The following is a 19,594-nucleotide window of genomic DNA, read 5'->3' as shown; positions in this document are numbered from 1 at the left end:
GTCAGGTAATCTGATACCTTTGGCTTTGTTCTTTTTGCTTAGGATTGCTGTGGCTGTTTGGGCTCTTTTTTGGTTCTATATGCACTTCATCATTTAGAGTATATAACTCAATGGTTTATATAGTATATTCATAAGAGTTGTGCAAACTATCATGACAATTAATTTTAGAACATTTTTATCATGCCATAAAGAGACCTCATATTCATTATCAGTCACTCTCCATTTCTCCTCAATTATTACCAGCCCCTGGCAACCAGTAATTACTTTCTGTCTCCATAGACTTGCCTTATCTGGACATTAAATATAAATTGAATCTTATTTGATTTTTTGAGACAGGGTCTTGTTCTGTCCTCCAGGCTGGAATGCAATGGTGTGATCATGGCTCACTACAGCATTGACTTCCTGGGTTTAAGGGATCCTCCACCTCGGCCTCCTGAGTTGCTGGGACCACAGGCATGCGCCACCACAGCCCCCGGCTAATTTTTAAAATTTTTTGTAGAGATGGAGTCTCTCCACGTTGCCCAGCCTGGTGGTGAACTCCTGGGCTCAAGCTATCCTCCTGCCTCAGCCTCACAATGTGCTGGGATTACAGGTATAAGCCACCACGCCCAGCCTCATTGTGGTTTTGATTTGCACTTTCCTGACCAGTGATACTGAGCATCTGTTCATGTGCTCTTTGGCCATTTGTATGTCTTATTTGGAGAAATGTCTATTCCAATCCTTTGTCCATTTTTTAAGTTAGGTTTGCTATTGACTCTTGTGAGGTAGGTGATATTATCTCTGTTTTGGAGATGAAGAAACTGAATCTCACAGATGTTCATAAAGTCACACAGTCAGTTTTGCTTTCCAGACTTGCAGACTCCAGCCCCCATGGTCTTTCTAATACACATTGCTGCCTGCTAAGAATTCACACTGGTGTCACCAGGGTCCTCTGTGTGGCAGGAATGGAGGAGTAAAGGAAAAAGGTGGGAAGGAAAATCTGTTTGAAGGCTGGGTGCAGTGAGTGGCTCATGCCTGTTATCTTAGCACTTTGGGAGACTGTGGCAGGAGGACCACTTGAGCCCAGGAGTTTGAGACTAGCCTAGGCAACATAGAGAGACTCCATCTCTATATATATTTTATTTAATAAAAAAAATGTTTTTTGGCCAGGCACAGTGGCTCACACCTGTAATCCCAGCACTTTGGGAAGCCTAGGCAGGTGGATCATCTGAGGTTGGGAGTTCAAGACCAGCCTGGCTAACATGGTGAAACCCCATCTCTACTAAAAATACAAAATTAGCTGGGCATGGTGGCGCGTGCCTGTAATCCCAGCTACTCAGGAGGCTGAGGCAGGAGAATCACTTGAACCCGGGAGGCGGAGGTTGGTGAGCCAAATTGTGCCATTGCACTCCAGCCTGGGTGTCAAGAGTGAGATTCCATCTCAAAAAAATAAACAAACAGAAAGTAATTGGAATACACTTCATGCTGAAGCTCTTTACGCTTTTTTTTAGTTTGAATGGTGGTGGAAAAGATGAAAATGATGAGATGAAGTAACTGATCCAAGTTGGAAAGTCGGAGACCTTTCTGGTGGGTTGTAGACAACTCCCTCACATACACACACATTGTAGATGCCATTCCTGAGCAGTGGCAAGAAGGGGCAAGTGCTCTGCTTCTAACTGGTGCCGTGATGTCTCAGCAGGGTTTTAATTTGTGTAGTCTTCAGTGAGAGGAAGCTGAGAGGCCAGAGGCTTCTTCCTAGAGACTCTTGATAAGAAGTTAGCTTAGTCCCTGAGCTTCAGGTTGTATCATTCGACCCTGAGTTATGTAAGGCTTGGGCCTGTGGGCATTGGCAGAAGCCGCGCAGTACAGAAGTTAGAGCAGAGGCCATGGAGCCACTCAGACTTAGGGTCTAGTCCTAGCCTACCACTGACCAGCATTGCAAGTTGAGCAGGCCACCTAACCTCTTTAAGCCTGTATTTCCTCATCTGTTCAATAGAGATGATAGTACTTGAACTGTTGGCCCTACATGGATTGTCATGAGGATGAGGGAATGATTGCCGTGAAGTGCTCCCTACACTTTAAAACATGATACAAACATAAGGGGTTATTCTCTTATTTGTCTTATTAGTCATAGAGGTTCCCTCTCATGGAAACATGTTCACATCTTTAAAGGCAAGGGCACTGCTAGACATTCCATAACATTAGATGGCACCGGCTCCTGGGAGTGGCCAGTAGAGGCCGAGAGGGACTCAAAGCTAGGATTGCCTTCCCCTGCAGAAGCGAACAGTAAATAAAGCTTTTGTTATCTAGAGACCACTGCAGGATTTTAACGAGGGTTCGGCTGTCAAAAAGAAACTGCTGAGTGACACCCAGTGAAACAGATGGCTTTTAACTCAGAACTCCATTCTCCTGCTCACTGTGCCCTCCCACCCTCCCTCTCCTCCCCTCCCTCCCTTCCTTCCTTTTTTCTTTTTCTTTTTTCTTTCTTTCTTTTTTTTTTTTTTTTTTTTTGAGACAGGGTCTGGCTCTGTCGCCGAGGCTGGAGTGCAGTGGCATGATCTTGGCTCACTGCAACCTCTGCCTCCCTGGCTCAAGTGATCCTCCTACCTCAGCCTCCCGAGTAGCTGGGACTACAGGCATGCGCCGCCACGCCCAGCTAATTTTTGTATTTTTTGTAGAGTTGGTGTTTCGCCATGTTGCCCAAGGTGGTCTCAAACTTCTGAGCTCAAGTGATCTGCCCCCCTCGGCCTCCTAAAGTTCTGGGATTATAGGCGTGAGCCACTGTGCCCACCTCACTGTGCCTTTCTGACAGGAGAAGTATATGCAAGATTCCTCAGATGAAGCCTTTTTTCACAGGAAAAAAATACACTTTTGGAAGCCCATGATGAGATAATAACGAACATTTATTGAGAGCTACTATATGCTAGGCACTGTACCCAGTCCCTTTATTCATAGTGTCTCATTTAATCCTTACAACCTCCCATGAAGGCGCTTCTATTATTATCCCCACATATAGATAAAGGAGCCTGGCACAGAGAGGTTCAGTAAATTGCCCAAGATTACACAGTCAGTAAGTTCAGAACTGGGATTGAAACGTAAGTGGTCTGACTCCAGAGCCCCACCAAATACTGCTGACTGGTATTACTTTTATTTTTATTGTTCTAAAACCAAAGATAATATTAAGACCTTGTTTATGTTTTATGTATTTATTTGTTGATTCAACAAGTATTTGTCGAGCACATACTTACAGCCATACACTGCTGGGCAATGGAGAAGGTAGTCACACTTCCTGTCTTCATTGAGTTTTTTGTCTAGTGGGGAATTGTCAAGTAAGCAGGTGCTTGCAATAGAATGTAATAAATACTAGAATTAGGAGATGCCTAAGGTGCTAGAGGAGCTCTTAGGAGCAATAACTACCTCAAACGTAGGAGGAATCACTGGAGAAAGTGACTTCTAATCAGAGGCCTTCTAATCAGAGGCCTAGCGGTGTACTGGAGTTAGCCAACTGAAGTAATGGGAGAGGGGAAGATGTTCTAGATAGTAGAATAGTATTTACAAAAGCTCAGAGACAAGAAAGAGCATTAGAAAGGTGATGATGAGAGATGAGACCTAGGTGAGCAGTGAGCCTCCTCTGGACATTCCTTATTAGCTGGGCTATGACACCAGCACTCTCCTGACATTTGCGCCAGAATAGCCCCAGCTGTGTTCCTGAAGTTCGTCTGCTGTTTATGGTAAGCACCCTGGGTATAGCTCTGTCATTGCACGTGTGAAATTGTATTATCATTTGTCTGCTCAGTGGTCTGATTCTTGCATTAGGATGTTAGCTTCTGAAAGTCAGGAACTGTGTCTTATTTATTATTATATCTCCAGGAACTACCACCATGCATTGGTGCTCATTAAATGTTGTTTGTTGAATAAGTGATGTGTTTTCTTTGTAAAATAGATTACACCTTTCTTGCTTCCTTGAGCCAACTATCACTTTTTGTCAGGTTCATCATTATATCCAGCAGTTAATGTCGTATGTGGCAGTTCAGTGATGCCCTTAGGGTCTTTTGAGGTGCTGTACTCTGAATTCCTTTTTCAGCTTTTCATTGTCCTGTTCTTTTCCCTGCCTGCCTGGCCAGTGCTTGATTGTAATCAATCTGCTTGGTTCTGTAGCATCCTCCCTGGCCTTCTTATTTCCTTCTCCTAATCTGCAGTGGACTGGAAATAAGATCACCTAGCATGATTTGATAAGACTGTAACTAAGGGCTAGTAATCTCTGACTGAGGTCCTAAAGGGATCTCTTATGGGAAAAGTGTAGATGCCATTGCACGTGGGACTTGTATGTTAGAGGCCTTTTAACTTCCTGTTCTTCCTGCTCCAGGAAAGGTCAGATAACACTCCTGGGGCAGGAGCAGGGGGTTCATCAGTCTGGAGAGGCCATGTCAGGAGTAGAAGGCTCATTGACCACTGATTCTATAAACCACAAGAAACTGTTGTCTGTTTTCCAGCTGCACATTCCACCAACTTTATTTTGGCCAAATATTTGAAATGCTTCCATCCACACTAGCTTATTTGAGTGCTAGCTACAAACCTTAGACCATTTTCTATTAAGGGCAAATTCTGCAGAGAGTGTGTTTGCACCTTCACCCAAACAGGAAAACAGGATGGAGTAAGAGCCAAGGCTGGGACCAGGACATCTGGGCTCTACTTTTTTCTTGGTCTCTGATTTCCTCATTTGGAAACTGAGGGTGACATTATGATATGTGAGAAAGAGTGAGGACAACCACTTATTAGCTATGTGACCTCTGAGCCTCCGTTTCCTCATCTATAAAATGGGAATAATAATTACCTGCTATGTAAGGTAATTATGAGAATTAAGTAAGATTAACTGTGTCAAGTGACCATGTCAGGTATAGAGTAGAAGGTCAGTGAGTGAAATCTATTAGTATGGCCAGGTGCAATGGCCCATGCCTGTAATCCCGGCTCTTTGGGAGGCTGAGGCGAGTAGATCACTTGAGGTCAGGATTTCGAGACGAGCCTGGCCAACATGGCGAAACCCCATCTCTACTAAAAATACAAAAATTAGCCGGGTGTGGTGTCAGGCGCCTGTAATCCCAGCTACTCAGGAGGCTAAGGCAGAGAAACCTTGAACCCAGGTAGGGGCTGCAGTAAGCCAGATGGCGCCACTGCCCTCCAGCCTGGGTGACAGATCAAAACTCCATTAAAAAAAAAAAAATCTATTAGTATTAGGAAGAGGCATGGCAGTCTTCTGGCTGTTGGAACTTTATATAGGATGTTGAGTATTGCGCGGTGGGGAGAAGCATAGACTCCATTCCAAGACCACTTGAAAAAGAATGGTTTAGGAATTGTCTGGTGCTTTTGACTACATAGGTAAGGTTGCCTCTTGACTGAGTGTACCCCTTTATCCAGTGAGAGGTAAGAGGAACCTGTCCTCTGCAGATGCTGTGCTGTGGACTCAAGGAGAAGAGAAGTACAGGTAGTCAGGACCCAAATTCTACCCCTACAAACTCAGCTCAGGAGGGAATGTAAGACAGTTGCCTGGATAACTTCCACATGGGGGCTAGAAAGAAGCTCTGTCGCCTGAGCAGGGGAGAGAGTGCTCTGTGGGGTCTCATTTCCCAAGGGAGGGCCCCAGAGGTGGGGTAACGTTCTAATTTATTGTCCAAACTGGAACTGTCTATAACAACAGATGAAAACCAGGACCACCCTGGGTAAACAGGGTGTGTGAAGTCACCCAACCGAGAGAGTCTTGGAAAAGTGATGGACTGGTTTTGTATTATTTTGTATCAAATCAGAGTGAGAAAATCACAAATATTAGCACTAGAGTGAGCCTGGGGGATTTTGGTTCTTTGACCACATGAAATGCTTGTTCTTCTTTCAAAAAAATTGTTTACATTTTTTTTGAAATGTAATTATTATTAAGGGTAAAAATGCAGATTACAAAATTGCATTTACAGTAAATTCCAATTTTGTGGGGGATACACACACGCATGAAATTTGGAAGAACATATATCAAAATCTGACATGTAGTTTCTCAAGTCACTGAGATATCGGTCCCTTTTCTTCTTTGTACTTTTCTCTGATTTTAAAAATGTAATTGCTTTTATAAATTTTTTAAGTTTTAAAAAATTAAAACCACTTACTTACTAGAATGTAAACATTTTCAGAGCAGAGAGGTGTATTAACCTTCTGCTAAAACAGCCTCTGTCTGCTGCCCCACTCTTCCCTTACCCTACCCCAACCTGTTTTCTTTACCTGCATAACTTCTCTTCATCCTTTAAGACTCCTGTCTTCTGGGATCCTCTCTTCATGCCCAAGTTGAGCTAAACTCTCCTGTGGCATTCTGGTATATTCTTCTGTTATACCTGTAACAGAGCATTTATCTCAAACAGTTCTACAAACATCTCGTTATTGTCTGCCTCCCTCATCAGTTAGGTCAGGGACCTTATCTGATCTGTTTCATGTCCCCAGGATGAATCCTAACACATAACAGATGTCAGTAAACACTGTGGAACTAACTGGCCTCTGTTTTGCCTCTTCTTACCCAGCACAGGTGGCCAGGAACATAGTAGGTGCCATTTTATGCTTAGTGAGTAGGTAGGTGAGTGAGTGAGTGAGTGAGTGAATTAAAATGCCACGAGAAAACAGGTGAGATTGGTGACTCATGCTGTCATTGCTTATGGAAGGGTTTGTGTTGCTGTCTCCCCAGTCCTGATCACCCGAGAGGATGACTTCAACAACCGGCTGAACAACCGTGCCAGTTTCAAGGGCTGCACAGCCTTGCACTATGCTGTCCTTGCTGATGACTACCGCACTGTCAAGGAGCTGCTTGATGGAGGTGAGAACAGAGGTGGAGGAAGGGTGGGGTGGGGGAGGTGGAGGAGGAGTGCAGTGGGGTTTGGCAGGGGGAGAGAGTACTCGGCAGCCTCTCTATTCTGGAAATAACATACTTCCCCAGAGCCCTGTTATCCTCCCAGAGCTAGGGATGCCTCGAGAGCAGCTTTGCTTGCTGAGAGTGGCAGTGCACACATGTGGTTTGCCCTCCTGTGGCTGATGTGTGTTCTCTGCCTACATGTGTGTGTGATGCACCATGCCATCCTGCCTGTGTATGCTATGAGAGTTTTTTGGATTGCCGCTACCGCTGAAAGTGTTCTCTCTTCTCCCCCATGACCTCCAAAGCAGAGCTAATGAAACAAAGGAGAGGCTCTTTAAATCCCTACTAACCCAGGTCACAAAGACACCCTCTTTGGTCCCACCCCAGTCTCAGGCCCCTTTCATTACTCTGGGTCATGGCACCCTATTCTTTTCCGTCATTACAGTTGTCACAACCTGAAATTGTTTTTGTTTGTTCAATAGCCTTCTCCCTAGCTTGTCTCTGAGCTTCTAAAAGGCGAGAACCATGGCTGACTGGTTCAAGTGTCCCCAGCATCTACTATAGTACTTGGCACTTAGTAATCACTGAATAAATATTTGTTGAATAATGAATACCCTCCCTATAGAGAACATCAGTTAATTGGAGGGACAATATATGCCGTCCCCAGACTCAGGCTGGGCAAGTCCTGTCCAAGTCTGGTAGTGTTACCTTCCAGACACATCCCGGTCACTTTGTTTCCCACTTCCCTATGTCCCACTCCGGCCTCTCCTTGGGAGAGGGTGGGAAGCAACTTGCCAGGATGTGTGGGGCACAGACCCCTGAGTGAGTGCATAGTACATGACTGCCTGTTCATGCCCCCTCTGCTGCTTTTTGAGGGCCAGGGATCCTCTCTTGGGGCTAGACCCTAGGGTCTTCCTTGTTGGGATCATTCTTCATAGAACCTGAGCACTGGAAAGGTCCTCAGAGGTCCCTGGGCCACTCTGATGATTGCCTGCCTCTCTGCCAGCAGAACCCTCTCCAACAGCTGGCTAGCTGACATTTTTCAGACAGAAGAAACCCTCCTTCTTCCCCAGAGAGTTAATCCCATTTTACTTCATCCTTGACTGGTTGAAACATCTTTTTTTTTTTTTTTTTTTTTTTTTTTTTTTGAGACATGGAGTTTTGCTTTTGTTGCCCAGGCTGGAGTGCAATGGCACAATCTCGGCTCACCACAACCTCCGCCTCCCGGGTTCAAGCAATTCTCCTACCTCAGTCTCCCAAGTAGCTGGGATTACAGGCATGTGCCACCACACTTGGCTAATTTTGTATTTTTAGTAGAGACAGGGTTTCTCCACGTTGGTCTTGAACTCCCAACCTCAGGTGATCCACCCACCTCAGCCTCCCAAAGTGCTGGGTTTACAGGCGTGAGCCACTGCGCCCGGCGTGGTTGAAACATCTTTTTAATGAGCTGTAGTCTTCTTTATAACTTATGTCTTCTGCTGTCTTTTGCTACCTAATCACTTTTCCAAATACCAGTCTTCAAAGAAAGTTCTTTTAGTCCCAGAGCTTTTGCCTCCGCAGGCCCAGCATCCCCAGATCATCTTCTGATTGGCTTCTGGGGACTTCCCAGGAACATATAATCTTGCCACTTTCTGTCAGCCACAGCCATGCTAGCTTAAAACCCAGGCCTGGCCTGTATCCCCAAGCCTACAAGGGACCTGCCCCAGAGCAGCCAGAATATGCTTTGGTCTGGGGCACAGCCACTGAAGGGCAGGACCACTTGTGGATGTGGCAGCAGTGCTTGGGATGACTGATGCTTCTGCAGCGAGAACTTGCTGCTCTCAGAAGCAGAGACTTAGAAAACGTCCCCAAGCAGAATGCTTCTTCCTTTGTCCGTTGGAAAGCTCTGTGGCAAGACATTTATAGCTAAGATTTGGAGTGTTCACCAAGGACATTCTCTCTGCCGTGCCTTAAAATCAGTCAATACTCCCAGCTATTGTCCAGTAGTTTACATTCTCTGCTTCCCCCAACCCCCAGACAGAGAATTCACTTTATAAGGAGCCCCTCTTCCTAGCCTTCTAGATCGAACACCTTTGAAATGAAAAGACGAGGGCCTTTTATGAAACTCCCTCTGTCCTCACCCCCCAGGCCAAGGCTGGCCCTTTGAGCCATTCCAGGGCCATGGTTCCTGCCTGTTGACTTGGAACAGATGCCCTTAGCCCCCACCTTTACATTTCTCCCACCTGCCTTTTTAGCCAGCATCCATTTACACCCCCTGCCCTAGCCTCCCAGCCTCAAGGGCCAAAACCGTTAACCCACTATTTCTCCCTCCCAACCCTGAACAAGTTGCCGTCACTCAGGGCCGGCAGGCTGCCAACTTCTGACCTCCCTTCCCCCTGACCTCCTTTGGTCTGCCTGTGTGTGTGACCAGCCAACCGAGAGGCAGGATCCTACTCTATCATTCTAGGGGCTGTTGCCAGTAATATTTCCAGAGTCTTTTGACCTCACCTGACCCTCTCCAAAAGGTTTCAGGAAAGGCAAGGGAGCCTACCTTCCTGCCCATCTGGCTGGCCTTTTTTTTTTTTTTTTTTTTTTGAGACAGAGTTTTGCTGTTATTGCCCAGGCTGGAGTGCGGTGGCACGATCTCAGCTCACTGCAACCTCCACCTTCAAGCAATTCTCTTACCTCCAACCTCCCAAGTAGCTGGGATTACAGGCGTGTGCCACCACACCCAGCTAATTTTGTGTTTTTTAGTGGATGTGGGGTTTCTCCATGTTGGTCAGGCTGGGTCTCAAACTCCCAACCTCAGGTGATCCTCCCGCCTGGGCCTCCCAAAGTGCTGGGATTACAGGCATGAGCCACCGCGCCCAGCCCCATCTGGTTTTCTTAGGCTGTGCTTGCCACCAGCTTTGCTGCAGTAACTAAAGGGAGATTCTGTGAGATCCAAAGCAGGCCTAAATACAGAGGCCAGCCTGTGCTCACAGGGCCCACACAGAAGAGTTAAATTACTTAGTCCTCTAGGATTTAGGGTCCCCAGACCTTAGAGGGTTAGAGCTAGAAGAGTCAGCTGCTCTTGCTGTCTGACCAGAAGTCCCCATTTGAGCTGGGAGGAGGTTCAGACAGAAGCATCAGGCTGATAATGTGGAAAGCTCTCTGGCCCATTAGAAGGTGGCATGGAGTAACAGAAAAGGAACCTTAGGCTTCAGAATCAGGCCAACCCACGTTTGAATCCCAGGTCCCCCACCTATTAGCTGTGTTGCCTTGGACATGTTTCCTTAATTCTCTAAGCCTCAGTTTTCGTACATCTAAAATAACACCTGTTTCACAAGGATAGCATGAGGATTGGTGGTATTTTTTATGAAAGCTCCTGGCAGGCACATGGTAGGTGCCCTGTTATAAGTAGTTATCGTTGTGACATGTGTAAAGAACTCCAACTCTCATTCTGGCAGCTGTAATTCCATTCCTCCCCAATAGGGAACCTTTACTCCTACCTTAAGGCCTCTTAATTCTGTCTCTACCTACAACATTCCTATCCTGCCTAAAGTGCCATCATGTTCCCTCTTTTCTTATCTGAATCCTCAGACTCTTCAAGGCCTCCCTCTCTTAGGAAGCCTTTCTTGGTCGTCTGGTCTACTCTGATACTTCCTCCTCCAAACGTGTATAGCGTTGTACAGCTTAGCACAGACTGCTTAACATCGCCTCATTTTCAGGAGACGCTGTGGCATAGTGAAAAGGAAACAAGCTTTGAAGTCAGACCTGGGTTTAAATCTCAGCCCTGTCAAGTGACCCTCGGCAAGACACTTGCCATCTCTGAGACCATGGGCCTCAGGGAATCCCAAGACAGATCAAGCAAACTGTCACTGACCCTGAGAGGCTCTCACACTGTCAGAGGAGACAGATGTGGAAACAGGCCATGATAATGGGGTAGGTGCTCTGACAGGTGACTGGACAAGGGACTCTGGGGACGAACAGGGGGAAATGCTGTATTCTGGTAATCAGAGAGGTGGAATCAGTTACAGAAAGCTTCCCAGAGGAGGGCGTGCTTAAGCCTTATCAGGAAGGATAATGGGAGTTTGCTAGAGTTCTCCAGAAGGGTTTTGAGTTAACTAGTGCCAGTCTTCTACTCTCAACCACCACAGAAAAGTACAGAGACCTGTTTTTTTTTTTTTTTTTACCGTGGAAGATGCTGCTTTTGCCTGTGTTGATGGCTTATCAGCAGGAAGGCTCTGCTTCAGCACTTGAATGCAGGTGTGGTTGGAGGGAGGGAGGAAGATGGGGAAGAGGCAGTAGGACTAGAAAGAGGAGTGATCAGGGAAGGTGGCTGGAGTCTCATACTTCAAGTTCCTGAAGATGACTCATCTTGATATTTCCAGGACCATTAAGTTGCTTTGGCAACCAGGTCCTTTCAGGACTGTGATCCCACTGGCAGATCCATCTTCCTAAAACATATCTGTAATCATGGCAGTTTTTCTTGACCAAGATTCTTCCAGAGAATTGAGCCCTCATTCTCCAAGGCATCCATTGTACACAGGAATTAACGTCTCTTCCAGGCATCTAAAATGGTACTAGCTATATATATACACCTTTGGAAGCATTGAGAAAATCACGAGTCAAATATTTTTTTGTATATGCTTCAAAGGAGAACCCCCAGCTAAGAGAGGTTGCAAGGGAAGGGCGTGAATATTGGAGTCAGGATCTTGGGACCAGCCCTGCCGTTTAATAGCTATGTGATCTAGGGCAAATTACTGACTGTTCTGAAGTTCTTTTTCCTCATCTGGAAATGGGGGTGTTGCCACCTACCTCCTAAGGATTTGTAAGGATTAGGACATACGTACTTCTACAGAGTAGGTACTTTTTGTATAGTCTCTGTTATTATTAACTTTAGAAACACTCAGTGCTCACTCGTTTAAAAAAAAAAAATCCTAACCATACTAATGTTTTTAACTGGTTTTGGAGTTGCTCTAGTCTGACCCTCGCCTACCTTTTCCCCCTATTGGAGCCCTAATACTCCAGCTACACTGTGTTCCCACCTTGGTGCCTTTATTCTCGCAGTTCGTTCGGCCTCTCTTTTCCCTTTAAGACCATTTCTCATGCTGGTGGAATTCTTTTTACCAGTCAGTCCCCAGCCTCATGCCACCTTCCTTCTGAAATCTTTCCTGTTCCCTGGATTTGGGTCCAGTCTCACTTACTAGACCAAGGTAGATGAAGGCCAGGCCTGTGTCTTTTTTTGTCTCCATCTCCTTTGCTACAATGCCCTGCATGTGGTTTAGTATGTTTTGGGATTGGATGCACTGATAAATCTCCAAAACCACCGTAGGTTTTCTTTTGGGAATTGTGGTGCTTTACTTTTTGGTCTACTCTTTGCTGATCCCCTTCCCCAACTCTTAATTTCCTAATGTGTCTGACTTTTTAGAGCTTCACTTATGAGCCACCTCCTCCTGGCTACCTTCCTTCTCCTTATAGTCATAATACCACTTCCTTTTCAGTCACTGGTGCTCTCATTTCAGAAACACTTGGGCTTTAATGAAACCTAATACTTCCCCTGGGGCCTCTCTCAGCCTCCTTCACACCTACTTTAGTGAATCCTCCTTGCCCCTATCTCCAAGTCTGTCCTCAATTATCAGTGTTAACCAGCCGTCATCAAATGAGTCCTTAAATTCCCCACCATCCCTGCCTGAGGCAAAGATCCTTTCCAGTGGGGCCATCACCTTTAACAGCCTCTTGGCTTGTTGTCAGGACCCAAAACTTAGAGTTCCACTTCTTGTTCCACTTCACTGTCTGTCCATCTGGTGGCACTGCCTGATGTGGAGGGAATCAGCTCTGCCTCAGGCTGTCTGTCCTCTGTTGAAGCTCCACACTCTGATTCCCTCCAGCAATACAGAGAAGGGGAATGAGCACTGGGTGAAGTATCAGATGTTCTGGCTCTGCCACCAATAAATCCTTTCACCTTTAGGCATATCCTTTCTCCTCCTCAGTAAAATAAAGAAGTTAGGATAGCAGATCCCAAGGACGCCTTCCAGCTCCAGCATTCTTCACTTACCAAGCACTTACTGAGCATCTCTGCTGCCACAAGCCCTGCCCTAGGCGCCAAGGAAACAAAGATGATCCAGACATGATTTTTGCACTTAAGTAACTCACAGTTCGGTGAGAAAACCAGACATTTTAACCAAGAATTGCTATCTGGTGTATTAATGGAGATCTGTAGAAGGTGCTGTGAGATCACAAAGAAAAGACCTTTTAAATCTTTAAGAGGGCAGGGAAAGCATGATGTAGGAGATGGTGTTCACACCAAGTCTTGAGGGATGAATGCAAGTGTACAGGTGGATGAGGTAGGAAGGCGGAGGGAGCAGCGTGTTCAAAGGCATGGAGTGTGAAGCAGCATACTTTACTCAGAATATTGCGGGTAGTTCAGAAGAGCTGGAGGGTATCAGAGGGCAAGAAAGCTGGAGCTGATATTGAAGGTCACTAATGTAAGCTATGCTGAGAAGACTGGACTTATCCTGCAATGGAAAAATCATTAAGATATAGACGAGGACTAGGATAGGCTTTATGTTTAATGTGAAAGATGATTTAGGCATTTCTAAAATGTTTATCAGTAGCTGAATGGATGAATAAATTGTGGGATGGTCACACAATGGAATAATATATAATGGGATTGAGTGAACTCTTGCTCTGTACTATAGCACAAACTCACATCAGGTCACAAGCCAAACATAGAATGAGTGCTTACTGTATGCCTGCATTTAAAGTCCAAAATAGAGAAAACTAATCAATGGCATAAGAAGTCAAGGTAGTGCTTAACCTTGAGACTGTGGGTAGTGACTGGGAGAGGCCATGAGGGGATCTCTGGGATGTTGTAATGTTATTTCTTTATGTAGATGCTGGTTATGTGGGTGTGTCCATTTTGTGAAAATTGAGTTGTATCTTTATGTACTTTTTGTGCTTTTCTTTATATGTTACACTTGAAACAGGTTTTAAAAAATGAGGGGAGGCTGGGCGCACTGTCTCATGTCTGTAATCCCAGCACTTTGGGAGGCTGAGGTGGGTGGATCACCTGAGGTCAGGAGTTCAAGACCAGCCTGGCCAACATGGTGAAACCGCGTCTCTACTAAAAATACAAAAATTAGCCAGGCATGATAGCAGGTGCCTGTAATCCCAGCTACTTGAGAGGCTGAGGCAGGAGAATCACTTGAACCTGAGAGGTGGAGGTTGCAGTGAGCCGAGATCATGCCATTGCACTCCAGCCTGGGCAACAAGAGCAAAACTCCGATTCAAAAAGGAAAAGAAAAATTATATTTTTAAAGGCATGCAAAATATAGCCCCAAATTTGTCATTAATTTCTGTAGGCATAAAAGTACTCTAACTAGTTGCTATAAAAATTTCCAGATACTTACTGTTTGTATTTATCCCATCAAAAACTGGCGGCAAAGTTCACTCTCTGGCACCAATACACAGACCACCCTTAAAACGTCACTGCTCTGCTGGTACTCCCGGGCAGAAAGGGGAGACAAATGAGCAAAATAGAGCCTCTGCCCTCAACTAGCTTAAAGTCCAGTACTAAAGACATTCTGACGCACATATAGTCACACTGTGTGACGGAGAGGTCAGAGCACTGCCATTATGATGTAGACATCAGGGACTGTGATCCACCCCAGTTCTGCTACATCTCACCCTTCTCTAACATGGCCCTTCTCTAACATCACTTTTTTCCTCTATAAAATGAAGAAATTTTGTCAGGTGATTGAATACTAAAGGTTTCTTCTTCTTGTTTGGATTCAAATGTTAAAGGCCCTCAATGTTAGCAGTTATCTGGGGGAGGGATGGGGAGAGATTGCTAATGGGTACAAGGTTTCTTTTGGAGATGATGAAAATATTCTAAAATTAGATTATGGTGATGGTGCACAACTCTCTAAGTATACGAGAAACCTCCTCTAAATTGTATACTTTAAATGGGTGAACTTTATGGTATGTAAATTACATCTCAGTAAAGCTATTAAAAAAGAAAAGAAGAAAAAAATCCTCCATGCTTCTCAGAACCAGAAAATCTTGTCTTGGATGTCTGACTTGTTGCCTGAAAGCAGGCTGGAAAGCCAGGAGGACCGGAGCGACCCCACAGCTAGTGTGGTAGAGGAGATGAGCCCCTCTGTTGTATAAACAGTTTCCTTTTAAAGAATATCATTTAAAAATCTGTAAACCTCTCTCTTCCCTTCCTTTTTATTGATTTCCTGTTATTATTTTAACAAATATTTATTGCATCCTTGTAAAGCTTAAAAGTCTGGTACAATATAGATGTTAGGCAAATAGTTACAAAATTACCAGCTGATTATTAGCTAAATTGATAGCTAATAATAAAAGTATTATTAAGGAAGAATAGAGGGTACTATAAGAGCATAATGAGACCTAATCTAGTCTGAAGAAGAATGGAGGTAGTCTTCCCTGAGCATATGGCATTTACATTGAGACTCAAAATGTGGGTGTTAGGCTGTGATTTAGCTTGAGAAAATCCTGTGGAGAGGGATGGCCATTAGTCAGTCATCCAAAGGGATCCGGCAGTCTAGTCCGGGGCATTTTGGGGAGTGGAGGAGTTCTGTGGTGTTGTATTTGTAGCCCATGTGGAAGACCAGGCCTACAGGGGGCCCTCAGTGACCTGAATCCTATCCTTAGCCCCTTACCCAGTATAGAATGAGGAACTGTCCTTGCTCACCCCAGGGAAAAGTATTTCTGTATCCTGGCTCCTGTGGACATCAAGGAGCCACTGCATAGTTGAGCTGGAGATGAGCCTGGTCACCAGAGCCCATGCTGTCCAGAGCCACTTGCCATCCAGGCCCCCGCATTTCATCAAGGCTTTAATCGGCTCCAAGCAGTCCTCATATGAGCCTGGCTGGTATCCGGCATGACCTCATCACCGCCAGTAGTGGCAGCTGGAGGCCAAGGCTCCCTTGGGTGAGGGAGAGGTCAACATCGGCTGGGCTAGGTCTGTTCCATGTCCTACACTCTCCTCCACCTGCACTGAGCCTGGAAACAGCGCTGAGTCAGAATCAGATTTTCCAGCTGCCCTTTGCCAGCCCACTCATGCCCCCTCCAGCACACGTGCTATTGGGCAGAATGCACAGATAAAGGACCACACTGCAGCTTTAAGAAAGGAGAAAGTCAGGACCTGCAAAATAGCAGCAAAAACCCCTTCCAAGGCTGAGACTGGGAATGACCAGAACCAAGTTTCCCTTCCCAAAAGGAGTTCGCTTCTAGCATTCATGTGCTGTCTTCCTCGATACAGAAGCCAGGCAGTATCCAAGGAAGAACACAGCAGGGATGTTCTCTATAGGTTTGGACCACAGACTCCTTCCTGCATTTTGGAAATGAGTATTATTTAAATGTAGCCGAAGAAAGGAGCTTGCCACTTGAGAAATCCTTCAGGGACCCCCTTTGAAGTAATAGAAGCCTGTGTGGTAAAGTGCTAACTGGGGGTCAAGGGACCTGGCACGTGGTTCTGGCACTAACTCTGCCTTGCTATCAAGCAAGTCCTTCCCCCAACCTAAGCTTCAGTTTCCCCATCTGTAAAATAATATAATTGGACTACAATCTGAGACTTTCTTTCACTGTAATATTTTGTGATTCTGAATACTTGCCCACTGATCTAATTGTCTAAGTATTTGTATTTATTCAGCAACTATTAATTATTTTCTTACAACTAACCACCATCATCCCTGTTCTTGGTTCCTCTGATACATGTTCTTAAAGCATCCTGTATGTTTTATCACTCTTACCAGAACATATAGTTCTATAGTTATTTCATTAATATATATCTCCTTCACTTAACAGTGGGTTCACAGAAGGTAGGATCTGGATCTGAGGTACTGTGTTCCCAGCACCTTGCACTGTCCTTAGCACATGATAGGTGCCTAGCAAACATTTGTTGAATAATGGGTACTAGGCATGTCAGGAAATAAGAGAGAAAAAGATATAGGCACTTCCTTGAGACTACACCCTGTAGAGTGATAATTTGGTGAAAATGCCCATATGCAAACCACACTGAGAACAGTGCAGGACAGTAGATAACAGGACTTTCAATTAAGCATAAGCAAGGGCCAGAACTAACAGCTGTCATGGAGAATGAGGAGGAGAGAGACCAGTGTGGCATTATAGAAGGCTTAATGGAGGAGGTGGGACCAGAGCCAGACCCAGAAGGACAGGTAAAATTCAAACAGAGAGAGAAGGAAGGAAGCTTTTCAGGCGAGGCAGCAACAGGAGCTATCCACAGGAGCCAGGATCCACAAATACTGTGTATTATTTAGAGACCTGGAGGAAACTGGCCATGTGCTGGATTAAGGGATAGGGAGATGGGTGTGGAGGAACTTGGGGGAAGAGACAGAGGACTTGTACTTAGTTTTGTAGTCCATAGAGAGCTCCTGAAGTGATTGTCTGTTGTTTGTGTGTTTGTTTAGTGACCATTGTGACTTTTACTTTAAAAATTGCACAAGATAAAAATTTAGAGTAGTACCAGAAGACATGTAGTAGAAAGGAAGTCTCCCTTTCATAGCCCTGGTCCTCCTCAGAGGCAACCACCTAACTCTTCTCATGTATCATCCCTATTGCTGCTGTAACAAGTTATCAAAAACTTAGTAGCTTAAAACAACTCGCATTTATCTTACAGTTCTGGAGAGAAGTCTGAAATGGGTTTTGCTGGACTGAAAATGGTGTTGGCAGAGCTGTCTTCCTTTCTGGAGACTCCAGGAGAGAATCATTCCTGTCTTCCCAGCTTCTAGTGGCTGCCCACATTCTATGTCTGTGCCCACATTCTATGCACATACATATGTTAGAAATCCTGAGAACACCAATACTGCCCACCCGCCCCCCACCCGCCCCACATTCCAGTTAATCCTGACAGGGTTCTTTCTTGTCTTCACACATTTCATATTTGTATGTCCTTCTTCCTTAGTGACAATTCTAGCTACAAATAGTGTTGATACATTTATTTATTTACTCATTTGCTCAATCCTATAATACATCTAAAAAAGCTTCAGAACTGCTTTACCCATATGCCACTATAGAAAACAAACCTCCTTAAAGTTGCCATCCATCCTCAAAGCCAGCAATGACCGGTTAAATCTTTCTCACATTTCCTCACTCTGACACTGGCTCTTCTGCCTTCCTCTTTTACTTCTAGAAACCTTTGTGATTATATTGGGCCCACTCAGATAGTCCAGAGTAATCTCCCCATCTCAAAGTCAGCTAATTAGCAACATTAATTCTATCTGCAACCTTCATATTCCTCTAACATATTCACAGGTTCCAGGGTTCGTGGACATCTTGGGCGGGGGTGGGGGAGTTATTCTGTGTATCACACTCTCGGAGATATTTTATAAATGCTTTATTTTTAATCCTCTTTTTGAATAGTTAATGCTTGTACATAGTACAAAATTCACAAGAATTTTCAGAGAAAAGTCTACTCTCACCCCATCTCCAATCAAAGAATTGTCCAGTTTCTCCACTGTATTGTTACGATCTTTTCCTTTGACGTTAGTTAGCACTCTGTAAAGAGATAGCTTTTGGTTTTCAAAATAGGGTCTTGTTCTACCAAAATAGGGTCTTGTTGTACCACCCAAGCTGGAGTGCAGTGACACAATTACAGCATACTCCAATCTAATTCCTGGGCTCAAATGATCCTCCCACCTCAGGCTCCCACGTAGCTGGAGTTACAGGCATAAGCCACCTTGCCCCCCCAGCTGAGTTTTTTTTTAAAAAATTGTTTAGAGACAGAGTCTTGCTATGTTGTCCAGGCTGTGAGGAGATACTTTTTTTTTTTTTTTTTTTTGAGATGGAGTCTCGCTCTGTCACCCAGGCTGGAGTGCAGTGGCGCCATCTCTGCTCACTGCAAGCTCCGCCTCCCAGGTTCAAGTGATTCTCCTGCCTTAGCCTCCAGAGTAGCTGGGATTACAGGCTCCCGCCACCACGCCCAGCTAATTTTTTTTTGTATTTTTAGTAGAGACGGGGTTTCACCATGTTGGCCAGACTGGTCTTGAACTCCTGACCTCAGGTGATCCACCCACCTCAACCTCCCAAAGTGCTGGGATAACAGGCGTGAGCCACCATGCCTGGCGGGTACTTACCATTTTAATGTTGTAAAATTTATTATAGGCTTAGTTATGTTGGGGCTACTATTGCCTCATATTTGGCCAGTATGGCACACCTGCATCTTTTTTTTTTTTTTAATATGTAGCATTTTCTTATTTTTCTACATAATGAAATGTCTCAGGCTCATCTTGTATCCCCCTTGCTGCTGCCCTGAAATCAGCTATTCCTTGAGGAGCCCTCGGATTTTTTTTTGTTTATAATTGTACTAGAGAGTGAAATCTGTGTATCAAGTGTGCTCATTGCTCCTCTGTTGACAAAGCCAAGAACTATTTATATAGGTATACACGCATGTAAATACACATATCTATTAAAATATACACATACATGTATATACATATGCACACGGATATTCTATGTTGTTTACTTATTTCTTTACAACATAAATACACCAAGGATGATTTTTGTTTTTGTTTGTTTTAAGAAACAGCATCTAACTATGTTGCCCAGGCTGCTCTCAAACTCCTGGCCCCAAGTGATCTCATCTCAGCCTCCCGTGTAGCTGGGACTGTAAGCACAAGCTCTTCTTATGCACATACATATGTTAGAAATCCTGAGAACACCAATACTGCCCACCCACCCCCCCACCCGCCCCACATTCCAGTTAATCCTGACAGGGTTCTTTCT

General features: G+C 44.9%; 1 protein-coding gene across 1 annotated transcript in view; it reads left to right on the top strand.

Moving 5' to 3' along the window:
• Positions 1–19,594, top strand: part of CLPB (caseinolytic mitochondrial matrix peptidase chaperone subunit B) — a 152,126-nt gene that overhangs the window by 78,420 nt on the left and 54,112 nt on the right. The window contains exon 5 of the mRNA XM_023209529.1: positions 6,695–6,823. Within this exon, the coding sequence (XP_023065297.1) occupies positions 6,695–6,823 (129 nt within the window). The remainder of the gene's footprint in view (positions 1–6,694; positions 6,824–19,594) is intronic.

This window comes from Piliocolobus tephrosceles, chromosome 13 (assembly GCF_002776525.5).
Source record: "Piliocolobus tephrosceles isolate RC106 chromosome 13, ASM277652v3, whole genome shotgun sequence".
NCBI lineage: Eukaryota > Metazoa > Chordata > Mammalia > Primates > Cercopithecidae > Piliocolobus > Piliocolobus tephrosceles.
The sequence above is the reverse complement of the archived record's forward strand: the minus strand, read 5'-3'. Positions and strand labels throughout refer to the sequence as shown.